This window comes from Hemisphaericaspora subhashii (assembly GCF_019202705.1).
Source record: "Hemisphaericaspora subhashii strain CBS 10753 chromosome Unknown scaffold44, whole genome shotgun sequence".
NCBI lineage: Eukaryota > Fungi > Ascomycota > Pichiomycetes > Serinales > Debaryomycetaceae > Hemisphaericaspora > Hemisphaericaspora subhashii.
The window spans coordinates 28492-41770 of record NW_026057300.1 but is presented as its reverse complement, the minus strand read 5'-3'; the positions used below and the strand labels follow the sequence as shown (position 1 = coordinate 41770).

General features: G+C 34.7%; 8 protein-coding genes across 8 annotated transcripts; 3 read left to right on the top strand and 5 right to left on the bottom strand. All coding sequences in view use genetic code 12, as the record gives it.

The window, feature by feature from the left end:
• Positions 1-31: 31 nt before the first annotated feature.
• Positions 32-454, bottom strand: J8A68_003004 (uncharacterized protein; the record flags this gene model as incomplete). Its single annotated transcript, XM_049406813.1, has 1 exon — positions 32-454. The coding sequence occupies one exon, from the start codon at positions 452-454 to the stop codon at positions 32-34; it is 423 nt and encodes a 140-aa protein (XP_049263689.1).
• Positions 455-826: 372 nt separating this feature from the next.
• On the bottom strand, positions 827-1849 carry J8A68_003003 (uncharacterized protein; the record flags this gene model as incomplete). The annotated part of the gene is made up of 1 exon (XM_049406812.1): positions 827-1849. The coding sequence occupies one exon, from the start codon at positions 1847-1849 to the stop codon at positions 827-829; it is 1023 nt and encodes a 340-aa protein (XP_049263688.1).
• Positions 1850-2877: 1028 nt separating this feature from the next.
• On the top strand, positions 2878-4452 carry J8A68_003002 (glutamate--tRNA ligase; the record flags this gene model as incomplete). The annotated part of the gene is made up of 1 exon (XM_049406811.1): positions 2878-4452. One exon carries the CDS (start codon positions 2878-2880, stop codon positions 4450-4452), a length of 1575 nt encoding a protein of 524 aa, XP_049263687.1.
• A 45-nt stretch (positions 4453-4497) lies between these two features.
• Positions 4498-7716, bottom strand: SMC5 (DNA repair ATPase; the record flags this gene model as incomplete). The annotated part of the gene is made up of 1 exon (XM_049406810.1): positions 4498-7716. The coding sequence occupies one exon, from the start codon at positions 7714-7716 to the stop codon at positions 4498-4500; it is 3219 nt and encodes a 1072-aa protein (XP_049263686.1).
• A 654-nt stretch (positions 7717-8370) lies between these two features.
• On the top strand, positions 8371-8878 carry MLC1 (Mlc1p; the record flags this gene model as incomplete). Its single annotated transcript, XM_049406809.1, has 2 exons — positions 8371-8373; positions 8450-8878. The coding sequence occupies 2 exons, from the start codon at positions 8371-8373 to the stop codon at positions 8876-8878; spliced, it is 432 nt and encodes a 143-aa protein (XP_049263685.1).
• A 369-nt stretch (positions 8879-9247) lies between these two features.
• On the top strand, positions 9248-9844 carry J8A68_002999 (uncharacterized protein; the record flags this gene model as incomplete). The annotated part of the gene is made up of 1 exon (XM_049406808.1): positions 9248-9844. The coding sequence occupies one exon, from the start codon at positions 9248-9250 to the stop codon at positions 9842-9844; it is 597 nt and encodes a 198-aa protein (XP_049263684.1).
• A 67-nt stretch (positions 9845-9911) lies between these two features.
• Positions 9912-11096, bottom strand: J8A68_002998 (ribosome dissociation factor; the record flags this gene model as incomplete). The annotated part of the gene is made up of 1 exon (XM_049406807.1): positions 9912-11096. The coding sequence occupies one exon, from the start codon at positions 11094-11096 to the stop codon at positions 9912-9914; it is 1185 nt and encodes a 394-aa protein (XP_049263683.1).
• A 269-nt stretch (positions 11097-11365) lies between these two features.
• ARC1 (Arc1p) lies at positions 11366-12487 on the bottom strand (the record flags this gene model as incomplete). The annotated part of the gene is made up of 1 exon (XM_049406806.1): positions 11366-12487. One exon carries the CDS (start codon positions 12485-12487, stop codon positions 11366-11368), a length of 1122 nt encoding a protein of 373 aa, XP_049263682.1.
• Between the last annotated feature and the right edge of the window lie 792 nt (positions 12488-13279).

Sequence of the window (13279 nt, the reverse complement as noted above, 5' to 3'; positions counted from 1 at the left end):
TCTATATATAAACCAATATATACCTTTCTTTCTAAAAGTTAAAATCGTCATTTTCTTCTTCTTCATGACTAAAGAACCATATAAACAAAACAATGTCACTATAGACAATCAACCCACCAATCATACTCATAATCATTGATCCTAATTCAATCAATCTTGTATGATAAAATGTTATTGGTAAAGCAATCCCACTAACAATTAAGAATCCAGTTATATATTTACAAAATTCTTGTAATGGAGTACTTGATCCGTTTTCATGATCATTAAAAGTTAAGAAACTATCTCTATTACTTTCAACTGTATCAGCAAATATATTTGGTAATGGTGCTAATAAAAAGATTAATATTACCCATAATGGTTTATAGTTATTAAATAATGCACATGATAATAAAATTAATAAAAACCCACTGGCTAAAAATGCTGAAAGGAAAATAATCTTATTTAAAGGATTCATGCTGTCTGTTTATCTTTATTTAGATTGGTTGTATAAGGGATATGGTGTTGAGTCTTTCTCTCTCTTCCTGGCTGGCTGTCTGTCAAAACGGCGTTGTTTTTGTCTCGTCTGGAATTAAATCTCGCAGTCACCGTAGTAGGCCGATCGCCATCAGAACGGACGTACAAAGAAAAGACACCGAATTTTATTACTACATTTTATACGGGCTGTGCTGGCTCCCTCCGGACGTTCAATAAGTATTGTAACAAAGTTAAGCTATATAACTATATACAAGAAAACGTGACAACATAATAAGTCAACCCAAAAACTTCACTACACAAAAGTAAACTATATACCCTTAAAAACCAAACCAATCCTTACAAAACGTTTCCCTTACTTCCAAAACCATCCTTTACTCTTATCATTTGAAGATTCTTCTTCAACTTTAGCCCATTCACTAGAACCAAATGGTTTCAGTTTAGTGATCTTAGTGGTGGTACAAGTACCATCATCAAAACATTCTTCTCTAACCTCGACTAATCTAGTTTCATTGGTTTCTGAATCAGTATACATATTTGATTTAACACTGCTAGAAACGACAAATCTTGTAGCAGGATCAATGTTTTGGGAAATAAGTTGTTGTTTTCTTTCTTCTTGCCATTTCTTTTGTTGCTCAAGTTTCTTAGCTTGTGCTTCCTTATATTTATTATTCTTCCAATTCAAGAAATCTTCAAATGTATTGAAAAAGGTTCCTTTCTCTTTCAAATCAATTGGTTGACCTTGTTGAACTGAAGCATCCTTCATAGCATTCATAAAATCTTCCTTGGTTAAAATATCATTAGAAAGATGTTCCTTCTTATAATTCAACATTTCAACAGGAACTTCACTATTAGGAAATAAGCATCTCCAATAACCTTTATCATCCCAAATTGATTTCCCATTCTTTTCTAAACAATCATTATAAGTACGAATACCAGGCCCTTTATAGGCATAATAACCAAATGGGGTTTTTCCTTTACTAAATCCTGACATTCCAGGGAATTGACTCCAAAGATCATTCAAAAAAGGATGAGAAGCAACCGTATTCTGAATTGCATCTCTAGTTTCATAAAATGAAGGAAATTTAAATTCATTTGATGATTTCTCGAATGGATCAATTCTTCTAGTGTCTTCAATAGTGTTATCAACATCATGGAAAATTCTATTGGACCAATCTCTAGCACGTTCATTGAATTCTTTACCTGCATCTAATGAAACATCGAATACGGTGTTAGCTAATGTACCAACTCCTGAAACTATTTTGTCTAAACTTTGAGTGACTTTGTCACGATTGTCTTCATCATCCCATGGATATCTATGATGACGATGATGACGGTCATGCTTGTCGTCGTCTTGATCTCTATCTCTTCTGCACATTAGTGAATTGGAATTATTATTGAAATTGAAATATACTGTGGCAAAAAGAAGAAGAAGAATAAGAAGGTTCCAGAAAGGGGGATAAATTAAAAGCGCGAAAAATTAATGACTTTATAATTTTCACTTTTCCATTTGCGAAATTTATTTAAATTATTGCCACCCATTGTGGGATTACGACAGAGTGTCGAATTCAAACTAAGCCTATTGGAAGTTTACACATATAAGGATATACTATGGTCTTCACTAACATTACAGCTAATAACGCCAAATTGTCACAGAATCTACAAAGGAAATCTTTCTTCGAATTCTGTGGCACGTGACTCTGGGACATTCCAGAATTGACGACATTGACAAATGTCTCCCTTTTTGTTCAACTATAAAAGATATCCTATGGTGTTGCAAAAAATGAGTTTTATAAAGTAACCAGATTCTTCGTCAACGCTTAAGGATTGGGCCTTGAATCGATCTAATGAAACTGACATTATTACCAATTCATCGTATGTATAGATGTTCTATTAATACAACACACGGAATTCATAAAATTTTCTAGCTTTTATTGGAATTCTTTGCAAACACCTGTGAGCTTAAAGGATTTCCAAGAACATTGCATTTTCAGAGCCTATGGTATGCCGAGGATGATAATTTTCATACCGGATATCCAAAAGCTCCATTTTATGAAGGTTTTAACAATTTAAAATTGAAAAGAATGCCGGTTTTATATATATTACTACGTTCGCGCTACCAATCATTATAAGTTGCACATTTCAAAATGTATTTACAAATCTGTCAAATGCGTTCCTTGTTTTAAAATAAATCTAGATTGTTCTCAGGAACCTTGTGAGTTCCGTTCTTGATGAAATGGGGAAGTATTTATTATCATACCAGAATTTATGTTGTGAATAAACCATCCCACAAATTATTGCAGCCAAACCTCCCCTCCCCAATCCCAATCCCCCAAACAAAAAAAAAATTATTCACATTCCAAGAAACTAATCTAGACGACTACTTACATCCAAACAGAGCAACATATGAAAATACACTCGCTTCTAAGCTTCACTAGAAGCTATGCCAAGCTTTCATTTATAAAGAGTAAGCCAAAAGTATCTAACCCTGAGGCGGTAGCAACTACTTCGGCAATCACACAAGTACATCCAACAACGCCAGTTCGAGCAAGATTTGCTCCATCACCAACAGGTTTCTTACATCTAGGTTCCTTACGAACAGCATTATACAACTACCTCCTTGCCAAAAATACCAAAGGATCATTCATATTGCGTATTGAAGACACTGACAGAACAAGATTAGTAGAAGGGGCGGAAACTAATATTTATAATACTTTGAAATGGTGTGGATTGAAAATCGATGAAGGACCAATTGAAGGGGGAGAATATGGTCCATACAGACAATCTGAAAGAAAAGAGATATATAAGAAATATGCTGATATGTTATTAGAAAAAGGATTGGCTTATAAATGCTATTGTTCAAAAGAAAGATTGAATCACCTTACTGAATCTGCCAAATTATTAAAACCACCAACAAATGTAACATATGATAGAAAATGTTTACATACCGAAGAAGACGGTCCTTCCTATGTTATTAGATTCAAATCACCAGAAGAGTATGACCCAATAGTTGATCTTCTTCATGGAACAGTCCAATTCCAACCGCAATACAATTATCAGGATCGAAGATATGATGATTTCGTGATTGTGAAAACGGATGGAATGCCGACATATCATTTTGCCAATGTCGTAGACGACCATTTAATGAAGATAACCCATGTCGTAAGGGGTGAAGAATGGTTACCTTCTACTCCTAAACATTACGCCTTATACAAGGCATTTGGCTGGACACCACCTGCATATGTCCATATTCCATTATTGACTTCATTGAAAGATAAGAAATTACTGAAGAGGCTGGGAGATTTGAATATTTTTACATTGAAAGATAAAGGAGTCTTACCTGAGGCTTTGATCAATTTTGTTGCATTGTTCGGTTGGGCACCAGTTCGTGAAACCCCAGGGGAGAGTGTAAGTGAAGTCATGAAGCTTGAAGAAATTGTTGAAAAGTTTTCAATTGATCATTTGACTAAAGGGAATGCTAAAGTAAGTGATTCGAAATTGTATTGTTTCAATAAACATCATTTATTTAATAAATTAAATGACCCTATTGAATTTGAACAACTCGTTGATGAATATTATCCCAAGTTTTCAAAATTGACCAATTGTAATAAAGACTATTTCAAAAAAGCCTTAAAATATGTTACTCCAAATCTCACCACAATGAATGATTTTGAGAACCATTACATGTATCTTTTCCAAGATGTTGATTTGACCGGCGCAATCCCACCAAATGAACATACCCAGGCGATTCTTGAACAAATCTTGAAAGGTGATCTTTCTGACGTCAACTCATGTATAAACAAGATTGTTGCTGATTCAAACAAGCAAATATCGAAAAAGGATGTGTTTTTAAGTTTGAGATATGCCATATCTGGACGTACATCAGGATTATCAATCCCACAATATATGGATCTTTTAGGTTTACAAGAGATTAAGAAACGAATTCAAAATGCTATCATCCACATAGAAAACAAATCGTAAATACAATAATTATATACCTTGTACATATTAATCTATACTTCTTATCTAGACTGCAAGTCCAGCAGCTGCTCTATCAACAAAATCTAAAAATCCAAAATCATCATCATGCTTCTTTTCATTCCCTTCAATCAATGGTCCAGTAAAAATACAATGCACAACCATATCAGGATGATAATATAACCCAGTCAATAACTTGGGAGTAACCAAGAAATATTGGGATTGAGAATTTTGACAAGCGGTATGCACAAGATATCTGTGAGCCATTTTTTCATTCTTGGGGTCCATACCTTGATTAATCTCATCGACAATTCTAAATGGAGCATCAGTTAAACCTTGAAGGGACATGACGAAAAAGATTGTAGACACAGCTCTTTCACCACCTGATTGAGATTGATTGTCCAAGACTTTCAATTCTGATTCTTGTCTGAATTTAACCAAGATTTCTAATTTCCAATCTTTGAATCGGTCCAGTTTGGCTAGCTGGACTTGCCCATCACTCGCAACTTTCGAGAACCTCTTGTTGAAGGCTAAGGATATTCTATTGACTAAGTTGGTTAACTCAGGTTCCCATTTACTTTGTATTGTTTCAATCACGTTATCGATTCTTTCTTTTTCATTTTCGAGCCTTGGAAGGTCATATTCGGCAGCTTCAATATCTCTTAATTTTTGTTTCAAAGTATCAATAGAACTATGATCAGCAGTGGTCATAATGGATATTTCATCTTCCAAATGCTTAATCTTTTCACGAATATTTTCTTCGGTGAAATTACCATTATTGATATATTCACGAGCAATTTCAGTTAAGATTTCACGCATTTCATCAGTGTATGATTCACTCTGTTCTCTGATTTTAGCTACGGTTTCACTGTTCTTCAATCTGTCATATTCGGCTTTATATCTTTCATATTGGGTCCTTAATTCTTGCATCCTAGATTGGGCTTCGCTAACCAAACGCTGAGCAATCTCTTTTCTATTTCTGAAATGCAATTGTTCAAAGGTGATAAGTTTAACAATCAGACCTTGTTTGGCTTGTTCATGGATTACTGTAGTAAGTTCAACAGTGACACGACCAAGTTCACTATAGTATTCGGCAATACGACCTTCATACTTTTTGATTTTGTCACTGTAATCTCTAGTAGCTTGTCTTTCGAGACGTTTCTCTTCTTTTTGAAGACCTTCAATAGCACCTGAAACTTTAGCAATATGTTGTTTCCGTTGCATCAATTTTTCTCCTTCATGTTTAATATCATTGTACTCGGCTTTTAAATCCGATAATTTCGCCATTAACTCACTATGAGCTTCCAAAATCTTTTCAAGCTCGGCCTTTTTGTCTTTGATCTTATCTTCTGTTGATTTGAGTTCTCGTTTAATTGCGGCTTTTGCTTCTTCTGACATCCCTTGAGTACTGAAGTAATTGGCCCTACCAATGACTTCGGTGATATAAAAGGATTTTCTGGATCCATATCTTGACCTTTGAATATTGTACAACGTTTCTCCAGAAATAAATTTAGCAAAGGGAAAAGCATTTCCTGCTTGGGTCAATCTATTTATCTGCTCGGTTGTTAATGGGGCCCTACTAACTGGTACATTATGCAATTTGGAAACATCATAAAGCATCCCCAATACTGCTGTTGGTCCTTGGATAAAATCAGCAAGATATCCATCAAATCCTAATTCTTTAATACGACTGACCGGTAATAAACTTGCTGGTCTATGTGTCGTATCAGTACGTCTTAATGGGACATTCTTCCCGTGATTCTTAGTGAAGGTCTTCAATTTTTCTAAATCACTTTGTGACACACAAGTAATGGAAAATAAAGTCATGTTATCAATGGCTTTTTCAACTGCAGGAGCAAGTCGTGGATCGGTGACTTCACAAGAAAGTATGGGAGCTTCGAAGAAACGACCATTCAAATCTGGTTGTTTACGTAATCTTTTTACAATATCAAACATTTCATCTCTGATTTTGTTTCTGTATCCCAGGGAAGCAAAGATCTCTAATTTATCTTTAGTTTCTAATTTTTGTGATTCGGCTGCAAATTTTTTTCTCAACATATTTATATCATATTCAATAGTCTTTCTAGGACCACTGGCTTCTCTAATTTGATTTTCTAATTCATTTTGTTCTTGACGTTTTTCCTTGGCACGCTTACTTAAATCGGTAATAATATCCTCGTCGACCTCGCCATAGCTTTCTTTACGAGCCTCGTATTTCTCAAGATCGGCTCTTATTTTTAATAATTCTTCTTTCTTTTTCTCGGCTCTGGTCAGTAAAGTGGATATTTCAATGTGAGCCTCTTTAATGGCTTCCAATATCTTTTCCTTATTCTTCTTACATTCTTCTATCTTCTTTTTATATTTGGTAAAAGCGGCATCTTCCTTAGCTAATTTAGAATTGACTCTTGTAAGCTCACTGTCTGCTTTTTCAACTTCTGAATCCAAGCCGTCCCTTCTGCTGGAAAACTCCTTAATAGCAATTTTAGCGTCTCTAGATTTTTGTTTGATATCCTTCAATTCGTGTTCGTGGTCAGCAAGTTGTGCATAAGGAATTAATAATTTATAATTTCCGATTTCTTTGGATTTACTTTCATATTCCTCGTATTTCTTAGCTTCCACTTCAAGTTCAGCTCTTTGTTTGTGTAATTGCTCAAGTCTTGACGAAAGATCTTTAATCTTTCTATCTAATTCCTGACTTGTAGCATCTCTATCTTTCAATTCTTCGTGCATCTCTAACAAATGACCATCACCTAATGTTCTTTCAGTTTCGATTAATAATTTCTCAGGAGATAAACCAGCAAATTCAGCAACTCTTTCTTGAGGTAAAAAATGACAAAGATTATCTAATTGAATATTAAACTTTTTACGAAGTTCTTTGACTGCAGTTTCAGTTGATCTTCTGCCATTAATCAGCCAACTAGACTCTCTGGCAGTAAATTCCCGTCGTATAGTAATTGGAGGTTTATTGTCAAAATTTTCTAACGTGATTTCAACAGTAGCTCTATCTGTACCAGTCTTGATCATGGATTTCATATTCTTACGCTTAATCAAATCAACTTTACCACCCAAACCAATACAAATAGATGCAACTAATGTGGATTTACCACTCCCATTAGGACCAATAATCATATTCAAAGTTGGGGAAAGATTAAACTCAGCCGATGAGTAAGTTGTGAAGTTGGTGACTTTCACTGACCTGATAAAACCAGGCTTGAAGTCAGCTTTGTATATCTTCCTTCTTTTGTTAGATGGCTCCTCTGTCTTCATTTCTTGATGATTAATTCAAAAGAAGAATGATACTTAGATTGATAAGTTTTTTTGCAACGTTTTTTGATTGAGGAAATTTTTGAAGATCAAATTTTGCAAGACGCGTTTTTTTTTTGGCATTGTTCTTATTAGAGAGAAAGAACCCGAGAAAGTGAGAGGGAGAGTGAGAGAGGTAATGAAGGGTGGAGATCGGACAAAGCGCGTATTACTACTATTACCACAGTTCTAGTCTGACTGTAAACACTTGATCAGCTTCTCTCTCTACATCTAGTAAATTATGTTTACGGGTGTCTTTTCTCTTAGTATGGCTCTACTGGGGTGACTGACTTGAGGACTTGGGCTGCACAGAGAAAGACTCTAGAATGCTATTCGAACACATTTAATACCTAAATAATCCAAGTACAGGCTTATCACTCTTCTTAATACTGAGAGCTTAATAATAATGTTTCTCGTAGTTTAGATTTGAGTACCAAGTATTCTACGTAAACTACATTTAGCACCACTAGTGGCAGTGTGGATATAAATCCGGGTAACTTATCAGATCAAAAAAAAGATTTTTTTGTTTACATTTTCCTATTTGACGTTTCCTTAAAGCGTAAAAATCACCAATCAATCATTTGCCTTTTTACTGAAACTAATTAATATTTGAACACGATGGTATGTAGTCATCAAAGGGGAACAGCCGCTCTCCCTGTATTGAGCTATACGATTTACTAACCACCCTCACTTTTAGTCACAAAATACAAAGACTTACAGAGATGCATTTGCTCTTTTTGATAAGAAAGGAACTGGTAAAATCCCAGCTGAACATTTAGGTGATTTATTAAGATCAGTTGGACAAAATCCAACATTAGCTGAAATTGCTGAATTACAAAAACAACTTAAAGGTAATGAATTTGATTTTGATACTTATCAAGATATAATTAATAGACCTGATGGTTTTAAACCTTTAGGTTTACCAGAAGATTATATTAAAGGATTCCAAGTATTTGATAAAGATCAAACTGGTTATATTGGTGTTGGTGAATTAAGATATATTTTAACTTCTATTGGTGAAAAATTGAGTGATTCTGAAGTTGATGAATTATTAAAGGGAGTTAATGTTACTCCAGAAGGAAATGTAGATTATGTTGAATTTGTTAAATCCATTTTAGATCAATAGATATATATACCCTTTATAACAGCAGGATACCAATAGTGAAATATTAATTATACGTTTTAAGAATATAATTGGAATCAAACACAATATAAAACCATATTTACTATGAAAATTCTACAGAAATGATTATGGTTCAAGGACTTGCTCTTTTAAAGCATAGTTCAGAGATATGTGAACTACTCTTTCAATTTCTCTTAAAGCAACTGACAACGTCGAGGGATAGCAAAACAACGTCGTATTAATTAGTGCAGCTAAGGGTGTTGATCTATCCAACTGCGACTCTGGGCAGGCGAATCGGTGGTACTGGAAAAAAAATTAATTCAGCCGAACCTCGTACTACCGATGCATCCCCCATCATCTCTACAAAACGCAATGGCTGACGAAATAGAACTCACAACATATAAAACCCCAGAGATAGACGTCTACAAGAATGAAAGATTTCATATGGTTCCCCGTGCAAGACTAGAAGCAATAGCCACTACGGCTGGGGTGACGGGTATGATGAAAGGTTTCTTTGAAGGACTCAAAACCTCATCAGTTCGATATTTGGTCGAAAATGGTCATCGACTTCCCAAAACTGTTGGAGGATGGTATTTTTATCATAAGAAGAAGAATTATGTCATGCTTGTTGAATCTACAAAAGTTGCTATTAAACAAAGTTTAAAATATTCTGGGGTTATAACTGGATTTTTTGGATTGGAATATTTATTTGATAGGAGTAGGAATAATACGATAGATTTCTTGAATACTACTGTGGCTGCTATGCTTGTGTCTACTTTCTATGTTGGATATAATCAGTTGAGTATAGTGCAGTCTAGGAAAATGATCATGAAGGGGACAGCTTTGGGATTGGTTCTTGGGTTGCTTCAAGATTCTTTGATATATTCAAGAGGGGGGAGAGTTTGGTATTTACAAAGATTAGGTATTCAGCCAGTAAGTACTGAGCCTGTAAGTCAGTTAGAAGCATAGATATGGAGGGACACTTTGTACATAGATAAATTTGCATATTTGCATATTAAATTATAAACATAATTTTTTACTCGTCTTCTTCATCTGAATCATCAAGATCAGGTATTGGATACTTCAAAAGAGCCGCAATACCAGTCAATTGATTCAATTGCACTCCCGACTCATGTAAACTAGAAAATATATACACCTGGGCACCATTCCTCTTGGCTTGTTCAGTTAAGTCAATATAATGTCTTCTGGTTTCAATATCATCACTTCTGAAAAGTTCATCAGAAACCATCAAATATCTTACAGCGTCCATGTTTAAAGCTTTCGAGACTTCTTCAAGACCATACCATGCACGTCCATCATCATTGTTTAATGCTCTTTGGAAACGCAGTAATGCTTCTGATTCTTCAAGGAATTTAGTATCTGCTAATTTCTTTCTTGCTGCAGGATCATCCAACACTTCTTCTAATCCTTGTAAATATCCAGTAGAAGAATGGGCTATTAAGAATTTATTCTTGTGTTCCAATATACTGGCGAATACTTTATTTTCTTTTCCTGAATTCTGTAAATTAAGACATTCTTGTATAAGTCTGTCATATAAGGTTTTAGCAAGGAATCCAGGTGATGCTAGAATCACAGCTTTTAATCTATCCATATCAAAATGTCTTGCCATTGTTTGAATAATCATATTAAAAAATGAATTCATGGCTTTATCAAGATCTTTAGTCCCAAATTCAGTATTCTTACGAGGGATTGACTTTTCAACCTTAGCTTGTAATACAGTCATTGTATCAGTTACATAACAAATATGAGCTACACCTTCTTGAAAAATCACCGCACCTATATCTGCTTTCTTTTCAATTGAACATAAATCATCCAACAAGGACATATCATATTCATCCCAATTATCTTTCAAGATTGTAATCTCCTTATTCAATTCAACTTCAGCAGTATGATAACTATTCAAAGGAACATATTCTTGTTGTTCTAAAGATTTACCATTGACTCTCATAGCTTGATCACTGGCAATATAATCAATATCTTCAACCAATAATTTCAATCTTAATAACACTTTCTCCATTTTGGCTTTCCCCTTTTGTATTTGTGCTGGATTCCCTTTCTTAACATTTCGTTGAGTTAATACTTGAACTGTATCTCCAACTTTTAATAAATTGTACAAATACCATAAATCTTCGGAATCTTCTGGGACTAATGTAATTGCCACATTCTTATCCTTTAGTTTGATCTTATTCTTTACTTGCATTGGGGCAGTATGTGCGTTTGTATGTGTGTAATTGAGTTGTGGTGAATTACTAATTGGTTTCTAGAACAAGGGGATATTTTTTCACTCAAGTCATATTCCAGGGATTGGATTTTTTTTAGTATAGAGAAGAAAGCTAAAGCCCCGGCAAGGGATACCGAACAACGGCAATGTGAAACTACACGAGCGGTTAATTATAAATATGCCCAAATTCTTATAAATGTATTTATTAAGATGCGCTAGTATTTAACTAATTAATTAATACAACATGTTTACTTAACTTCAGCATTAACAAGTGAAGTATTCTTACATAATTCACCCTTTTCATTAACCAATCTCTTTGGTTCTTGACCTTCTTCAGTATAAGTAACTTCAAAGTTTTCATTAGTTGAGAATTTAGGTTGACAAGCTTCCCAAATCTTCTTCTTTGGATTTAATTGTTTTTCAGGAGTACCATTATAACCTTCAAAGAAAATCTTATCACCTGGTTTAGAACCAGCTGGTGGATTAACAAATTCAACTTTATTTTCATCAGATGCACATAATACCATAGCACAAGATTTAACCCCTCTCATAGTAACTGGTTTCAAATTAGCAACGACAACAACCCATCTTTGTTGCATTTCTTCAAGTGGGAAATATTTAACCAATCCAGAACAAACAATTCTTGGACCTTCTTCATCTCCCATATCAATGGTTGACATATATAATGAATCGGCATTTGGATGCTTTTCGGCCTTTTGAATAAACCCAACTCTGAAATCAATCATGGCTGGAGTTGGTGGAACATTGGCAGCAGCTTGAGTTTGTTTGTTCTTTTCGGCATTGGCCTTAGCCTTGGCTGCTTTCTTTGCCTTCTGAGCTTCGACTCTGGCTTTCTTTTCTTCTTCGGTTAATTCCTTTCTGGCTCCACCTTGAGCAGCCTTGTCTTCAACAGGGGCTTCGGCTTTAGCTTCAGTGGCAGCGGCGGCAGCAGCAGCAGCTGGCTTCTTCTTTTCCTTGATTTCTCTTGGAAGTTCAACATTGTAGTCAACCTTAATTTGTTGAGCTTCAGGAACTTCAACTAAAGTGTTTTGAATTAAATCAACCCATCTAAGAATATGTCTATGTTTGGCAATATCATTAACGGAAGTCCATTTGGCAGCTAAGACTAAAACTTTTTCAAAAACGGTTAAATCGGCTTTAGATGGGACGGCACCAGCAACAAATGTTTTGTTTTTAAGAAATTCATTTAATTGAGCTAAAGTGTCAACTTCATCGAGTCTAGTGGATAAGGTTTCGAATTGAGATGCAAGAGCTTTTTGTTCCTTAGTTAAAGTTGGGAATTTTGATTCATCAACTTGAGAAGCTTCTGATAACAGAACTTTTTGGAATTGAGTAATAAAGTCAGACATTGTAGATGCTTTTTGAAGACTAGATCGATGAGTCAGGCAGTCAAATATGTTGAAGATGAAAAATTTACACTGAAAGGATCGAAAAAAAAATTGGTGTGTCCTAAATAGGAAATTGTGTCACGTGAGTTTCTGGAAATTTCAAAATCCAGTTTGTTTGCATATTCAAGGTAGAACATGTTACTGTTACGTATAATAAGTGTTGAGGAACTTACCATCAAGTGTTCTTGATTTGAAGAAATATTACGCCTTTTCATATTTCATTGTCTTGTTTTATTTTAGTATGATTTTTCTAAAACTTAATAGTTGCTGCCATTTCTCGAAGAAAATCAACAAATAATTGACAAAGATATCAAACAGTCAAATAACATAAAATTCTTTCAAGTTCAGAGGTAGTTTTAACCGACTTTATCTACTAGAAGATGAACAGTAGTTTCTTCTAATATCGAGCCATTAAAGAAGAGGGAACGATAAGACAATTGTTGCCATGGAGAACCGACATCATTGGTGGTAAAAACCTATAAACTCCAATACTCTCTAAAGAAGAGCATATAAATCCCTTAAACATCACAACCTGGGGGGTTAGCTTCCGAAGAAAACTAGGGGTTTAGAGACAGTTGTAACTACAGTTCAGAGAACCACGGACTTGGCAGTGAAGAAAGAAAAAGATCCGGAAAAAAGAATACCGTTGAGAAATTGAAAGCGGGATTTTTTTGCTGAACTTAGACGGGCCCTTTTTTTCTTCTCTTCTGGTTTTGATGATTTAAGTGTCATCACACTACTAAAACGGCAATA